The 16,501-nt window shown below is 40.4% G+C and overlaps 1 protein-coding gene and 1 pseudogene across 1 annotated transcript; both read left to right on the top strand.

Moving 5' to 3' along the window:
- The first annotated feature begins 375 nt into the window (after positions 1-375).
- Positions 376-7,001, top strand: LOC113055147 (nuclear factor 7, brain-like; annotated as a pseudogene).
- A 1,642-nt stretch (positions 7,002-8,643) lies between these two features.
- Positions 8,644-14,035, top strand: LOC113055099 (tripartite motif-containing protein 35-like). Its single transcript, XM_026221083.1, has 6 exons — positions 8,644-9,270; positions 9,673-9,768; positions 12,732-12,962; positions 13,048-13,070; positions 13,151-13,272; positions 13,449-14,035. Exons 1-6 carry the CDS (start codon positions 8,875-8,877, stop codon positions 13,967-13,969), a joined length of 1,389 nt encoding a protein of 462 aa, XP_026076868.1. The 5' UTR covers positions 8,644-8,874; the 3' UTR covers positions 13,970-14,035.
- The last annotated feature ends 2,466 nt before the right edge of the window (positions 14,036-16,501 follow it).

Here is a 16,501-nt window from a genome sequence, read left to right as displayed (position 1 = left end):
TTGGTTTCCATTATGTTTGAGAGTTTAAATGCACATTAATGAAAGTGAATAGAATAGAAGCCTAAAGATCCTGATGTTCCTGTCTAACCTGTTGCAAACCTAAACAAATTTGTTCAGAAACTGATCCACCCATTTACATCACTAACCGGGAAAAGACTGACGTGTTGTTTATCCTTTATATTGTTCTGATTTTGTTTTCTTAACAAATAAAAAAAAGATTCAGCAATCAGTCGAGAATCAAGAGGAACATGTCGAGGGAAGATTTTAAGGAAGTCTATTTCTGAACAGACAGCAGGTCTTTGTGTTTTTCATTCTTGAAGACATCATTCAGAAAGTGAAAGTAAAGTTCAGATCGCTGGAGCTCAAAGAGAGAAAATGGATTCACTGTCTACAGATGATTTTTCTTGTCCCGTGTGTATTGAAATCTTCAAGGATCCTGTTGTTTTATCATGTAGTCACAGTGTCTGTAAAGAGTGTCTTCAACAGTCCTGGAGAACTAAAGAAACTCAGGAGTGTCCTGTCTGCAGGAGAAGATCCTCAAGAGATGATCCTCCATGTAATCGTGTTTTAAAAAACTTGTGTGAGTCGCTCCTGAAGGAGAAGAAAGAGAAGTGTTCATCAGAGTCTGAGGAGCTCTGTAGTTTACACAGTGAGAAACTCAAACTCTTCTGTCTGGAGGACAAACAGCCGGTGTGTTTAGTGTGCAGAGATTCAGAGAAACACATCAATCACACATTCAGACCCATCAGTGAAGCTGTTCCAACTTACAAGGTCAGTTGAATTTGCATATGATAATAAACACTTGTTTAAGCTCATGCATTAAATACATGAACATATTACAGAAATCGCTGATGTTGTGTTTCTTTCATTTAAAATTCCAGGAGGAGCTCAATACAGCGCTTAAGGCTTAACAAGAGACACTTAAACACAGAGAAACAATGAAAGAAGAGTTTGGAAAAACAGTTCAACACATCAAGGTGAGATCAGATTCTTCTAACATATTTTACATGACATTGATGAGAACGGAACTTCGTATGACAGACACACACATTTGTTGGGTAGAAATATTAAATGTAGCAAATTTGCAAAAACGTTGACTGGTTCGATATGTTGCCCTCACGTTTAGTAATGACTTAACTCCTATCGATAAATGAATCCTGCTTTACCGCAGTGCGAAGAACTGTAACAAGTCATGTGAAACGGAGAACTAGCCCAGGGTTCCTCAAATCTTGCCCTGGATTTTCTAAAAAAGACATTGATTGGCATTGATTAGTGTGCTCAAGCGTGTTTGATTAGGGTTAGAGCTAAACTATGCAGGAAAGTGGATCTCGCGGTCCAGATTTGAGGATCCCTGCTCTAGCCTGCCAGACAGTTGCTTCAGTAGTGGGCAGGACTTAAAAACAGGTGGCAATGCCATTGGCTAGTAATGATGCAAAATCCAATTAATTTCGGCAAACCTTTTTTTTTTTTTGGACAGATTGGTTCAGTGAACCAGTTCAAAAAGCTAATTCACCATTTCAAGCAATGATATCACTATACATTTATTTTCTAACAACACATTGTCATGTTAGAGGGGTCATATGATGTAACCAGCTCTTGGTGCATAAAGAAGATCTGCAAAGTTGCAAAGACTAAAGTCTCAAATCCAAAGAGATAAGTCAAGACTCTTCTATGCCCCCCTAAAATGCCTCATTTCAACACACCCCCATGTCTACGTCCCTATGTTGAAATAATGCCACCCAAATGTTCACACAAAGAAAGGCACAGTGGTTTCAGTAACACAGTTAGTGTTGAAGCAGTCATGTCAGGGAGATGCTTGTGTGTTTCTAGGCAAAAGCAAAAGCACTTTATTTGGTCTTCAGAAAGTAGATGCATTTAGGAATCTTTAAGATTACTTTCAACAGAACAGCAAAGCAGACTCTGTTCCTCTTTCGGGCTTGAACTGATGGTAAAACTAAAGAAATTTTTAGCTGTCTTTACATCTGTTTTGAAAGAAGAAGATTGTGATTATGGAAAGGGGCATTATATTTCCAACGAGTGCTTGCGGTGTTCGGCCAATCGCAATGGACTGGGCCAGTTGGCCAATCAGAGCAGACTGCACTCGTCAAAAGGAGGGACTTTGTAGAATACGACGCGTTTGAGAGAGGCGGGCATAGAGGACCTACCATACAGTATTTAAAAAATAATGTGTTTTATTAACATTAACCCATGTCTACATATTCTGTTACACCAAATGCACAAAATAATGATTTTTTTCAAAAAAAGCATCATATGACCCCTTTAAATAAATGAAACATGCAAATTGTATGCAAATTGGAGATTACCTTTCATTCAAGTTAATGGTGTGATCACAGTTTAATTCATTCTTGCTGGATATGACAGATGTAGTGGCTTACTTTACAAGTTTCCTAAAAGGTTGGCATATTTTTATCCAAAGCGACTTACAAATGAAGACAGTGGAAGCAATCAAAAACAACAAAAAGAGCAATGATATGTAAGTGCTATAACAAGTCTCAGTTAGGTTAACACAGTACACGTAGCAAGGGCTTCTAAATAATATAATAAATAAAAAGAAAACAGAATAAAAAATGAATAGAGCAAAGCTAGTGTTAGAGGTCTTTACACACACACACACACACACACACACAATTGCATAATATATGAAAAGAAAATAGAATACAAAAAGATTAGAAAGGTAGTTAGATTTTTTTAAAGAATAGAATTAGAACAGTGAGTGTTAAAGTTAAGGGTCAAATAAAGATGGAAGTGATGTGTTTTAAGCCGATTCTTGAAGATGGCTAAGGACTCAGCTGCTCGGATTGAGTTGGGGAGGTCATTCCACCAGAAGGGAACATTTAATTTAAAAGTCCGTAAAAGTGACTTTGTGCTTCTTTGGGAGGAACAATCAAGCGACGTTCACTTGCAGAACGCAAGCTTCTAGAGGGCACATAGATCTGAAGTAACAAATTTACCGGTAGGTAAATGGGTGCATAGCCAGTGGTGGTTTTGTAGGCAAACATCAATGCCTTGAATTATATGCGAGCAGCTATTGGAAGCCAGTGCAAATTGATAAACACTGGTTTGACGTGTATTCTTTTTGGCTCATTAAAAATTAATCTTGCAGCCGTGTTCTAAATTAATTGTAAAGGTTTGATAGAATTGGCTGGAAGACCTGCCAAGAGAGCATTGCAATAGTCCAGCCTGGACAGAACAAGAGCTTGAACAAGGAGTTGTGCAGCATGTTCCCAAAGAAAGGGCTTGATCTTCTTGATGTTGAATAATGCAAATCTGCAGGATCGGACAGTTTTAGCAATGTGGTCTGAGAAAGTCAGCTGATCATCAATCATAACTCCAAGGCTTCTAGCTGTTTTTGAAGGAGTTATGGTTGATGTGCCTAACTTGAAGGTGAAATTGTGATGGAACGATGGGTTTGCTGGAATCACAAGCAGTTCTGTCTTGGCAAGGTTGAGTTGAAGGTGATGGTCCATCATCCAGGAAGAAATGTCAGTTAGACAAGCTGAGATGCGAATAGCTACCGTCGGATCATCAGGATGGAATGAGAGGTAGAGTTGAGTGTCGTCAGCATAGCAGTGGTATGAAAAGCCATGTTTCTGAATGACAGAACCTAATGATGCCATGTAGACAGAGAAGAGAAGTGGTCCAAGAACTGAGCTCTGAGGCACCCCAGTAGTTAGATGTTGAGACTTGGACACCTCACCTCTTCAAGATACTTTGAAGGACCTATCTGATAGGTAAGACTCAAACCATTGAAGTGTGGTTCCTGAGATGCCTTTTGCCAGTAGAGTTGATAGAAGGATCTGGTGGTTAGCGGACAGATCAAGCAGGATAAGTACTGAAGATTTGGATTCTGCTCTTCCCAGTCTTAGAGCTTCAACAACTGAGAGCAAGGCAATCTCAGTTGAATGTCCACTTCTGAAGCCAGATGGGTTGCTGTCAAGGAGGTTGTCGTGTGTGGGAAATGCAGACACTTGGTTGAACACAGCTCGTTCAAGTGTTTTTATAATGAAAGGAAGAAGATAAACTGGTCTGTAGTTCTCTAAAAGAGATGGGTTGAGGTTGGGTTTCTTAAGTAGTGGAGTTATACGTGCCTGTCTAAATGATGAGGGTAAAACACCAGTGTGGAGGGAAGTGTTGATGATGTGAGTGAGTGAAGGTACAACTGCAGGAGAAATGGCTTGAAGGAGATGAGATGGAATGGGATCAAGCGGGCAAGTTGTAGGGGGATAAGAAATGATGAGTTTTGAGACTTCTGCCTAAGAGAGTGAAGAGAAGGATGTAAATGAGTGTATGTTTGCTGTTGATATGAACTTGACTGATTCTTGTATGAAAAATTAAATGTGTTAAATTTTATTAATGAAAAACGTGGCAAAGTCATCAGCTATTAGAGATAAAGCAGGAGGGGGAGGAGGAGGACAAATAAGTGAGGAAAATGTTTTAAAAAGCATGCGAGAGTTAGACGAATTGTTAATTTTGTTATGGTAGTATGTCATTTTAGCAGTGGAGACATTAGCAGAGAAGGAAGAGAGGAGTGACTGATTAAGGTCAGCAGTATTTTTGGATGGGCACCAGACACTTTCAGCAGCTCTAAGCTTAGAACGGTGTTTTCGCTTAGAACATAGGATAACCAAGGGGCAGAAGGGGTGTTACGGGCTGGCCTGGAAGATAAGGGGCAGTGTCTAAACAAGATGTAAGAGTGGAGCAGAAAGTATCTGTTGCATATATACTCTAGCACACATTACAGGATATGTTCTGCATGTCTATGTAGGCTATATTGTTTTAGTTTAACTAGTACAATTATAATATGTATGCACAATAATCATAGCCTACAAATAAAGCTTCATCAGATTGATTTGTGAACCGTCTCGACCGGTTACTTCATAAGATCCGACACAAAATAATGATTCGTTCAAGGATCGAATATCACTACTGGGTAGTGCTCACCTTTCATGACAGTGACAGAACAAAAAACACTTATTTTTTATAAAATAAAAAATACAAGTAAGTAGGTAAGTAATAACAAAAAACAAATTGTCAATTGTATGTATATTACAATAGGCAGTTTTGTATGTACAGGTATATTATTACACACAGATCGTGCTTTTAGGGGATCATTAGACAAATGTAGCAAAGAATTTAATATTCATCAGTCCAAATGCTTAAATATGCATCTATTTACTTACTTTACAATCAAGTACATTTCAGTGTGTTCTTAAATGTCGAATATCGTTATTAGTAATTTTCATCAAAACACTGAATGACCAATAATCTGTCAAGCTCCTCCATTCTATAAATCTCTGTGGTCTGTTTTTAATGCAGAATACACATTTTCATTCAGACAAGGTTGCATACATTAATGATTAAGTTAACCTTTATATGCCATTAAAAGATTTTACTGACTGAAAGTTCAGTTGATATGCAGTTTATATTTATTAGATTATTTATTGTATTATTTCAGAAAAATAATAGAATTATACAATTGTATTATTGAAGATTAGTTATTGTATTATTTCAAATTATATTGGTTAATCGAGGTAACTATTCCACATTTTCCCAATCAATCTTTCTGCTGCTCCAGAAGAAGTTGCATCTTTGAGATAATTGAAGTGAATGTGATTTGATTTCAGTCTCAAGCTGATCACACAGAGCGTCAGATTAAACAGCAGTTTGAGAAGCTTCATCAGTTTCTCAGAGATGAAGAAGAAGCTACAATCACTGCACTGAGAGAGGAAGAGGAGCGGAAGAAACATATGATGAAGGAGAAGCTGGAGGAGATCAACTCACACATCTCAGCTCTTTCACACACAATCAAAGACATGGAGGAGATGATGAAAGACAGTGACGTCTGCTTTCTGAAGGTCTGATTTCAGATCATTGATTGATTGATTGATTGATTGAGTTGTTGATGATCAATGGTGTGTTTGTTCTGCAGAAGTTTCCAGTCTCGATGGAAAGGTGAGTGATCTGCTGCTGTCTCTGCTTCTGATCCAAAGTCACTTCAGTTCTGATCCTGAATGTTCTTCCAGAGTCCAGATCTCATCACAGCCGGATCCACAGACTCCTTCTGGAGCTCTGATTCATGTGCCACGATACTTGGGAAACCTGCCCTTCAGAGTCTGGAAGAAGATGCAGGACATCGTCCAGAACAGTGAGTCTGGAGAAGATCTGAGCACTTACACACACACGCACACACACACACTGGAAATGATGCAAAGGGGAAGATTTAAAGATGTCTGTGTTTGATCAATAGGATGAGTGTCATTATTCATAATCTGTATTCGGGTTCACTCTTGATCATTATATGAACATCAGAATAAGATCATCTGTTGATTGTGTCTCATCAGCTCCTGTGATTCTGGATCCAAACACGGCTCAGCCACGTCTCCTCCTGTCTGATGATCTGACCAGTCTGAGATGGAGCGTGAACAAACAATCTCTTCCTGATAATCCAGAGAGATTTGATGAGTGTTACTGTGTTCTGGGTTCAGAGGGGTTTAACTCAGGAGCACACTGCTGGGATGTGGAGGTTAAAGAGAGTCTGTGCTGGAGTGTTGGAGTAACTACAGCATCAAACCAGAGGAAGGGACGGGATTTCTATTACACTGATGTCTGGAGTGTGCAGTATGATCAGTATGAACTTTATGAACGGTCTGGTTTTAATATTAAACAATATCTTGAGCGTGTGAGAGTGTATCTGGACTATGACAGAGGAACAGTGTCATTCTCTGATCCTGTAACTAACACACATCTACACACATTCACAACCACCTTCACTCACACACTCTTCCCATCCTTTGACAGTTTTTCCCCTCTCAGGATCTTACCATTGAATAGTCAGTAAACGTTACACCTGTAGATCTGGATCTTCCTGCTTTCAACTTTTATATTCATCAAATAGTTTTCATTTTCTGTAGCAAATCACAATTATTTATTTATTTATTCATTTAGTGGTTTTATTAACTACCTGCTGTCTTAAAAGTGTGTGCGTGTATATATATATATATATATATATATATATATATATATATATATATATATATATATATATATATATATATATATATATATATATATATCACACATTTAACAGATGCTATTTGCAGTGCTATTTTCTGGGTGAAAGGTTAAAGGGGATGTCTAATGCTATTTCATGCTTTCTGGGTTAGAGCTATTTAGACTAAAATTAAATAACTGTTACATCTGTGAAGTAATGCTGTTATTCTTTGGCTCTGTTGTTTCTGTTATTTTCTATTTATTCTTCTGGATTGGTTGTGTATATAATAGGAGGTTGTTGCTGATTGGACCAGAGAAGAGGCCTGGAATATTAGTTCTTCTGGAAGTCGTCTGGAAGGAACCTCTGGGAGTCTCTGCTTGTTCTTGATTGACTGTTGTAGCACTGTGTGTTAAATGGTGGAAATGTAGTGTGACAGAGTGTGGTTTCTGTGAACTCTTTAACAGAGTGCTGTTAGCCTTTGGATACCCTGTGACCTTTCATGTTAATAACATCATTTTTCTATTGATTCTATATGTATCTTCATATTTATTTGGGAAGTTGAAAGGGGTAAGTGCATTTGTTTCTTTTGTAGGCCAAGAGACCAGTATCTGTTTATGGATAGACAAGGAGATAGGGTATATTATTATATGTTTTTTTGTTTGTTTTTGTTTTTTAGCCTGGTTGTCTATTATTTTGCAGTAGCTCACCCCTGAATGTTTTGCTTCTGTTATTTCTTGATTTAATTTTCTGCTGCTTTCTTTGTTATCTCTTTCAAGATATTGTTTGTAAACACAGAAGAACAATGCTATAAAAAACAACTAAGGGAATGATAATTGTTTCTTTTTGTCGTTTATGTTACACCCTGACCTCGACCGAGGATCGCCACACTGTAATTACAGATTTAGCTTAAATTAATATGTCCGTCTATATTTTTCTTAGAGCAGCAGTAGCTCTAGGGCCATCTACATCAAAAGCAGCAGGTCAGCCCACAACACAGCAAACATTTCAGAAACAATAATAATAATAATAATAATAATAATACTGTTGCAAATATTCTGTATGTTGTTTAAAAATCTAATATATTGTGGTCGGTAAAAGAAAAGTTTTTCTTTTTACCTAGAAATTTTAGAGCTGTAATCACAACATTGTTGTGATCAGAACTGTGTGTCTGGTTATAAAATGCGGTTGTCACTCCTGTATATAACAGTGTGTGAAAGTAACTCAAATACAGGACTGATAACTGTATTCTGCTGCTGTGTGAATGTGCTCCATGTTTCAGGAGTGAGTCATGTTGCATACACAGAATGAGAGGATTCACTCCTTCATTAAAATGCACTTGTAATTCGTGAAACTGTGCAGTGTGTACCTGGCCTTTGATGTATTTGTTTTCAATATTTAAATCTGAATTAAGTGGATGAAGTGGACACATAAAATATTCTCTAATTCTGTCATTCAATTTTTAAAAGTGCACTTAAGCATCTTCACACAGACCTGAAGCACCAGAACTGTCTCTTTCCAAACCTTTATTTTGTTTTCTAACAGTAATGGCAGACAATCATTCATATTCAAAAACTAAATAACAATCTTAAGACAACAAGCTCAGATTCAACACAGCAGCAAAGGGTCAAAGTACACAAGACACAATCAGTAAGATAGTAAAAATGCAGAAACTTTACCCTCTCAAAACACTTACCAGGAAACGACTGTCTCATTATTCCACTGCTTTCTGTCTTATCTGAATATCTGGACAAAATCAAAAACAAATTAGGATCAAGAAGGATTTTTGAGAAGCTTGTTTTTGAGTAGACAACAGATATTTGTAATTCGTGTGGTTATTGATGGATCGTTCATAAAGAGTGGAAATGGATTCACTGTGTGCAGATGATTTTTCTTGCCCCGTGTGTATTGAAATCTTCAAGGATCCTGTTGTTTTATCATGTAGTCACAGTGTCTGTAAAGAGTGTCTTCAACAGTTCTGGAGAACTAAAGAAACCCAGGAGTGTCCTGTCTGCAGGAGAAGATCCTCAAGAGATGCACCTCCATGTAATCTAGTGTTAAAAAACGTATGTGAGTCCCTCCTGAAGGAGAAGAAAGAGAAGTGTTCATCAGAGTCTGAGGAGCTCTGCAGTTTACACAGTGAGAAACTCAAGCTCTTCTGTCTGGAGGACAAACAGCCGGCGTGTTTATTCTGCAGAGATTCAGAGAAACACATCAATCACACATTCAGACCCATCAGTGAAGCTGTTCCAACTTATAAGGTAAGACAAATATCTATTTTTTTCATATGTAAAGAACAAGTTAAAAACCCAATGCCAGGACTAAACCAGTTTAGCCAGGTTTGGCCCAAACCTCTGGGAGGGTTAGTTAAGTTAGTTGTTTATAACACAAGCTATGCATACAATTAATATTTAATAGTATTAACTGTCTTTAAATTACTTTTATTCAATCATAGTTTCATGAAATATTTCAAATTGTTTGGAAAGCTGTGCATTTACAACTTTGTGACCAGCAGGTGTCGCCAACATGTGGATGTTTCCTCTCATTTTGTGAAGCAATCAACTGGTTCAATTTGATTCACAGTTTCAAAACACTCAGTTTCTCCCATCGCACATATCATATTCGGTTAATGTTTTATATCTTCTAAATTTGTTATATTGCAGGATGAGCTCCATACAGCACTGAAGTCCTTACAAGAGAAAGTTCAGTACAAAGCAAACATTAAAGAAGAGTTTGAGAAAACAGTTCAACACATCAAGGTGAGGAAGAAAAATCAAGAGTCAAATACTCAACAATCCATGCACCATGTTTACCATGCACATACACTATTAGTAAAAGTTTGAACACATATACAAGGTTTTGGCATGAAACTCTAGATGGTCCAGTCTGATAAGTCTAACTCAGTTTGACCTAATGACATCTTTATCACATGGCACAACTGATTGGTTTTCTCCTGCATCAGTAGCCAATGAGCTTGCTGCTCAACATTCAAATATATGACTAGTGTTTGCAGCAGCAGTCGCAGCTTGCTTCAGAAACCCCCCACTTTCCCCCCAATTGCTCTTGTCACGCTGTCTGGTCTCTGTTTCCCTGAGTCTCCACTAGTGGTCTCACTTCCTCATAAGCACCTCACCGTAGGCACTACAAATCACACAAAGCCTTGTCCCTTCATCACAGTAATTGCACTCCTGTTAATTGCACTCAGGTGTCTTCACTTGATAGTCATTACCCTACCTATATGGAGTCCTTTCTTTCCATCACCCCGTTTCCTCGTCTTCCGAGTTCCTGTTTCTAGTTCCATTCCTGTTCCTATCCCTATTGTTTGTTTTGGATTGATTTCTGGTTTTTACCCCTGCTTGTTGGATTCTGATTTGGATTACCCATTAAAACCCACACTGCGTTTGGATCTCTCGTCTCCTGTGTTTCCCTGGGTTCCCGAACATAACAGAAGGACTCCATCAATGTCGAGATCCAGCGGTGTGGGACTTCATTCCCGTTCCCCAGCCAGTATGGTGGAGCGAGAGCTAAATTCATAAGATTAACCACCCTCCCCCAAGAGGGGAATGAGGTGGGTGCTATGGCACATGTGTTCTGGACCCTGGCAGAGGGAATGGGATATAATGATGCGACCCTAAAAGACATTTTCAACACCGTTCTGGATGACCCGTTGCCTCATATGGAAATGGATCAGTTGGAAGCGTTTAATTTCTGGGAATTCGTGTTCTACCTACAACATCGGCTTCCGTGGGATACCCCAGCCACTCCTGTCTCTCCCGGTGGGATGGCCGATTCTATACCGGGGTCTACAAACAGGAGGACTGCCAGCCCAGCACCACTGCACAATTTTGCCACCAGCCCAGCGCCACAGCACAAGGTGGTCGCAAGCCCAGCGCCACAGCACAAGGTGGTCGCCAGCCCAACGCCACGGTGCAAGATGGTCGCCAGGCCAGCGCCACAGCTCAAGTAGGCCGCCGGCCAAGTGCCACTGCATAAGATGGCCGCCAGCCCGGTGCCACAGCACAAGGTGGTCGCCAGCCCAATGCCATGGTGCAAGATGGCTGCCAGCCCAGCACCACAGCGCAAGTTCCCGTTGACCCTCCAGAGTTGGGTCAGGTCCCTGTTGAACCTACAGAGTCAGGTCAGGTCACCGTTGACACTCCAGAGTCAGGGCAAGTCACTGTTGACACTCCGTAGTCAAGTCAAGTCACCGGTGATCTTCATGGGCAAAGGAAAGTCACCATTGACATTCATGGACAAAGGCAAGTCACCATTGATCTTCATGAACAAATGCAAGTCACCATTGATCTTCATGAGCAGAGTCAAGTCATCAGTGATCTTCCTGAATCCAGTCTAAACACCACGGAATTACCAGAGCCTCCCCACGTCTCTGCTGAACTACCAGAGCCTCTCCTCGTCTATGCAGAACTTCCAGAGCCTCGTCACGTCTCAGCCAAACTCTCTGAGCGCTCGACTGATCCTGTCGTGGCCACGGAGGCAACCCTTAACTTGTTCATGTTCTCTGTTTCAGACTTGCCTAACCAGACTTGCTCTCCTGTGTCATCGATCCCACTGTGGTGGTCTTCTGTCTCGACCGCACGGATGTGGTTGTCTTCTGCGCCACCCTGGTGGGCCTCTGTCTCGACCGCACAGATGTGGTGGTCTTTTGCGCCACCTGGGTGGGCTTCTGTCTCGACCGCACAGATGGGGTTGGTCTTCCGTGCCGCCCTGGTGGGCTTCTGTTTCGACCGCATGGCTCCAATTTCACTTTGCTCCTCTCTGGATTCCTGCCCTGTTGGCCCTGGGCCACTGAACATAACGTTCCGTTCCTTAATGGACTTGTGTTTTGTTGTTGTTTTTGTTTTTTGCTCTTCTTCTCTCTGTTTCCCTCTATGGACCTGTCCCTCCGTCCCTCCCCCTGATCCTCCGCCGGTCCACCTCCCTCCTGGGCTCCTTGTTTTTTTTTTTCTCTCTGTTTCCCTCTACGGACCTGGCCCCTCGTCCCTCCCCCTGATCCTCCGCTGGTCACCTCCCTCCTGGGCTCCTTGTTTTTGTTTTTTGCACTTGTTGTCTCTGTTTCCCCATTTTACCTGTCCCTCCGTCCCTCCCCCTGGTCCTCCGCCGCTCCACACTTGATAGTCATTACCCTGTTATATTAACCGGTCGTTTCCTGTTTGTTTTCATGGAGTCCTTTCTTTCCATCACCCCATTTCCTTGCCTTCCAAGTTTCCTCGTCTTCCGAGTTCCTGTTACTAGTACCATTCCTGTTCCTATCCATATTGTTTGTTTGTTTTGGATTGATTTCTGGTTTTGACCCCTGTTTGTTGGATTCTAATTTGGATTACCCATTAAAACCCACACTGCGTTTGGATCTCTCGTCTCCTGTGTTTCCCTGGGTTCCCGAACATAACAGATCTGCTATGAGGTGATCATATATGCTATATTGGGGCTATTTAATTTGTTATATTAGCAGCAGCAGTATTTCTTACATGCTCACAGCAGCATGTTGTGGATGTATTGGCAGGTTGAAGTCAGAGTGCTTGCTCTGCTGCAGCAGGATCGTAGCAGATCTATTCGGCCAAGACCAAATACATTAAAATTGTCATGTACATAACCATGCAAATTACTCTTGAAAGCTAACATGACAGAACTAATCTTTACCTTCAGTTTGTTTGGGACACTATAATTGACTATGATGACTGAAGTGAATTTGATTTGATTTCAGTCTCAAGCTGATCAAACAGAGCAGCAGATTAAACAGCAGTTTGAGATGCTTCATCACTTTCTCAGAGATGAAGAAGAAGCTACAATCACTGCACTGAGAGAGGAAGAGGAGCAGAAGAAACATATGATGAATGAGAAGCTGGAGGAGATCAACACACACATCTCAGCTCTTTCACACACAATCAGAGACATGGAGGAGATGATGAAAGACAGTGACGTCTGCTTTCTGAAGGTCTGATTTCAGATCATTGATTGATTGATTGATTGATTGACTGATTGATCAGTTGTTGATGATCAATGGTGTGTTTGTTCTGCAGAAGTTTCCAGTCTCGATGGAAAGGTGAGTGATCTGCTGCTGTCTCTGCTCTCTCTGCTTCTGATCCAAAGCCACTTCAGTTATGATTCTGAATGTTCTTCCAGAGTCCAGATCTCATCACAGCCGGATCCACAGACTCCTTCTGGAGCTCTGATTCATGTGCCACGATACTTGGGAAACCTGCCCTTCAGAGTCTGGAAGAAGATGCAGGACATCGTCCAGAACAGTGAGTCTGGAGAAGATCTGAGCTCTTACACACACACACACACACTGGAAATCATGCATGAGGAAGATTTACAGATTAAAGGTTGCCTGGTGTGTTTTATCGATTGGTCCAGTTCCATAATTTATAATTACCTTGATAATAAAGAATAAATTCACCTGTTGATTGTGTCTCATCAGCTCCTGTGATTCTGGATCCAAACACAGCTCAGCCACTTCTCGTCCTGTCTGGTGATCTGACCAGTCTGAGATGGAGCAACATCAGGCAACCTCTTTCTGATAATCCAGAGAGATTTGACATCTATCCCTGTGTTCTGGGTTCAGAGGGGTTTAACTCAGGAACACACTGCTGGGATGTGGAGGTTAAAGAGAGCTCATCCTGGGGTCTTGGTATAACTACAGCATCAAACCAGAGGAAGGGAAGTGATTTTTTTAAGACTGATGTCTGGAGTGTGCAGCACAAAATGTTTGAAGACTTTGGTTTTTCAGTTAAGCAGGTTCTTCAATGTGTGAGAGTGAATCTAGACTATGACAGAGGAACAGTGTCATTCTCTGATCCTGTAACTAACACACATCTACACACATTCACAACCACCTTCACTAAAACAGTCTTTCCGTTCTTTCATAGCATCTACCCTCTGAAGATCTTACCAATACATTATTCTAAGTCTAATACTATCTACAACCAAAGTAAATTCTAGCATGAACCAGGGGCGGCTTTAGGGGTGGGCTAAAGAGGCTGAAGCCCCAAATGTTTTCAGTAAAGCCCTGAATGTTTTTATGACCATGTCTTGTGCGCATCATCATGAGTTTTCATGTGCATTAAAATAATTTCTATTATACCAGCACTGCTTCAGATATTACTGTATAGCCTATAAATTCATAATACCAATCTCATCATCTGTTAAAATTTCATTATTGTTCTTGTACTGTACATAAATGGTAAACTGAAGCAGGATGCCTTAATCAGTTTTAGTTTTGTTTTTACCTTATCAATTCTGAGTTTTTAATCTAAAATCAATGACAATACACAGGGGAATTCTGGGCCCTGTGCACTTAATTTGGTATGAGGTCCCCTATTTTGCTTTAAAAAAAAACAAAAAAAAAACAATGTGAACCATTTAAACAGACAAAAATGTTTATATTTTAGAAATCAACTTTTTTTTTCCATTTAGTGGTATTATTAACTCCCTGTTGTCTTATTTAGACTAAAATTAAACAACTGTAACATCTTCAAGGTAGTGCTGTTATTCTTTGGCTCTGTTGATACCCTGTGACCTTTCTTGTTAATAACATCACTGTTCTATTGATTCTATATGTATCTTCATATTTATTTGGGAAGTTGTAAGGGGTAAGTAGACGCCTTTTGTAGGCCAAGAGGCAAGCATCTGTTCTTGTGTTTATGGATAGACAAGGAGATAGGGTAAATTATTATGTTTTTTTTTTTTGTTGTTTGTTTTTTAGCCTATTATTTTGGCAGTAGCTCACCCCTGAATGTTTTGCTTCCGTTATTTCTTGATTTCATTTTCTCCTGCTTTCTTTGTTATCTCTTTCAAGATATTGTTTGTAAACACAGAAGAATAATGCAATAAAAAACAAATAAGGGAATGATAATTGTTTCTTTTGTCGTTTATGTTACAACCTGACCTCGACCGAGGATCGCCACACTGTAATTACAGATTTAGCTTAAAGGGGGGTGAAATGCAATTCATGCATACTGAGTTTTTTACGCTGTTAAAGAGTTGGATTCCCATGCTAAACATGGACAAAGTTAAAAAAATTTAGTTGTACGTTTGAAGGAGTATTTCTGTTCCAAAAATACTCCTTCCGGTTTGTCACAAGTTTCGGAAAGTTTTTTTCGAGTATGGCTCTGTGTGACGTTATGGAGCGGAATTTCCTTAAATGGGTCCTGAGGCACTTTTGCCGGAAGAGCGAGCGCTCCCGTATAGCAGAGCACTGAGAGCACAACAGACTTCACTGATCAGAGCGAGAGCGTCGCCAAATGTCACAAAAGGAGTGTGTTTTTGGTTGCCAGGGCAAGACAACCCTGCACAGATTACCAAAGAAAAAACAGCATTAAGGGACCAGTGGACGGAGTTTATTTTACAGAGCATCAACGGAGTTGTGCAAGTGTTTGTGTTTGTACCCTGCATTTCGAAGATGCTTGTTTTACAAACAAGGCCCAGTTTGACGATGGATTTGCACATCGTTTATTTCTTAAGGATAATGCAGTCCCAACGAAAAAGGGTCACGATCGTGTGTTGGAACCACAGGCGGTGAGTAAAACTGCTTCAAATATCTCTGTGTTATTAACTTAGCTATCGGCGCGTAAGCACATAAAGTAAACAACATGTGATGTTGTCATCAAACTGCACTTTCCACATGTACAGCTTAAAAAAAAAAAAGACGACATAAAGTGGAACTTAGTCATTTTCCAAAACCGCTAAGCAAATATATACAGTTTCAGTACATACCACATAGAGACTGATTGCTGATGCTGCTCTTGTTCAATTTCAGCCTCTGGATCTGATTCTGGATCATAAATATATGCTGAATCTGACTGTTAGCCATGGTTTGTTTTGGTTGGTTTTGTCCTCACGGTATTGTCACAGCTTCGCTCTCAACGCAAAAGCCTACTGGCGCTCATGATTCTTTAGGGCCGTTTCATAGTCAACGCGAGAAACGCGAGCAAGCAATGCGAGCGACGTGAGCGACGCGCTCCCTTTCATAGTCTAAACAGTGAACGCAAGCGTCACGGGTGATGCGTGTATGCAATACACTGCTCAAGCAACAGGGGGTAGTAGAGTCGGGTGATATTAGTAGACTCGGGTCGCGTGATATTCAGATTACAATGGCAACTGAAGAGGAGTGTATTCTGTTGCTGATGAACTATCGTATAAATGTGGATGAATACATATAAGTTTGCATAATTTTTCCTCTTCGCCCGCCATTGTATTCAAACCTTCTTCTTCTGTAAACACAATATACTTGAATCAATGTACAATATTGCAATGTCGCGCCCACCGACAACGCATAGTATTGCGTGAATCGGCGCGCCGCGTATCAAAAACTAGGACGACACATTTTGCTACGCACCGACGCATAATGGCGGCCGAAGCGTAACGATGCGTAGCCTCGGGGACGCATATGCGTACAGATGCGTTGACTATGAAACGGCCCTTAGCTCTGCCCACACGTCACGCCTCCAGCCAATCGTGTTTTTCCGGGAAAAA

The sequence above is a fragment of the Carassius auratus genome, chromosome 3 (genome assembly GCF_003368295.1).
Source record: "Carassius auratus strain Wakin chromosome 3, ASM336829v1, whole genome shotgun sequence".
Taxonomy (NCBI): domain Eukaryota; kingdom Metazoa; phylum Chordata; class Actinopteri; order Cypriniformes; family Cyprinidae; genus Carassius; species Carassius auratus.
Note: the sequence above shows the minus strand (reverse complement) of the source record. Positions and strands in the feature narration are given on the sequence as shown.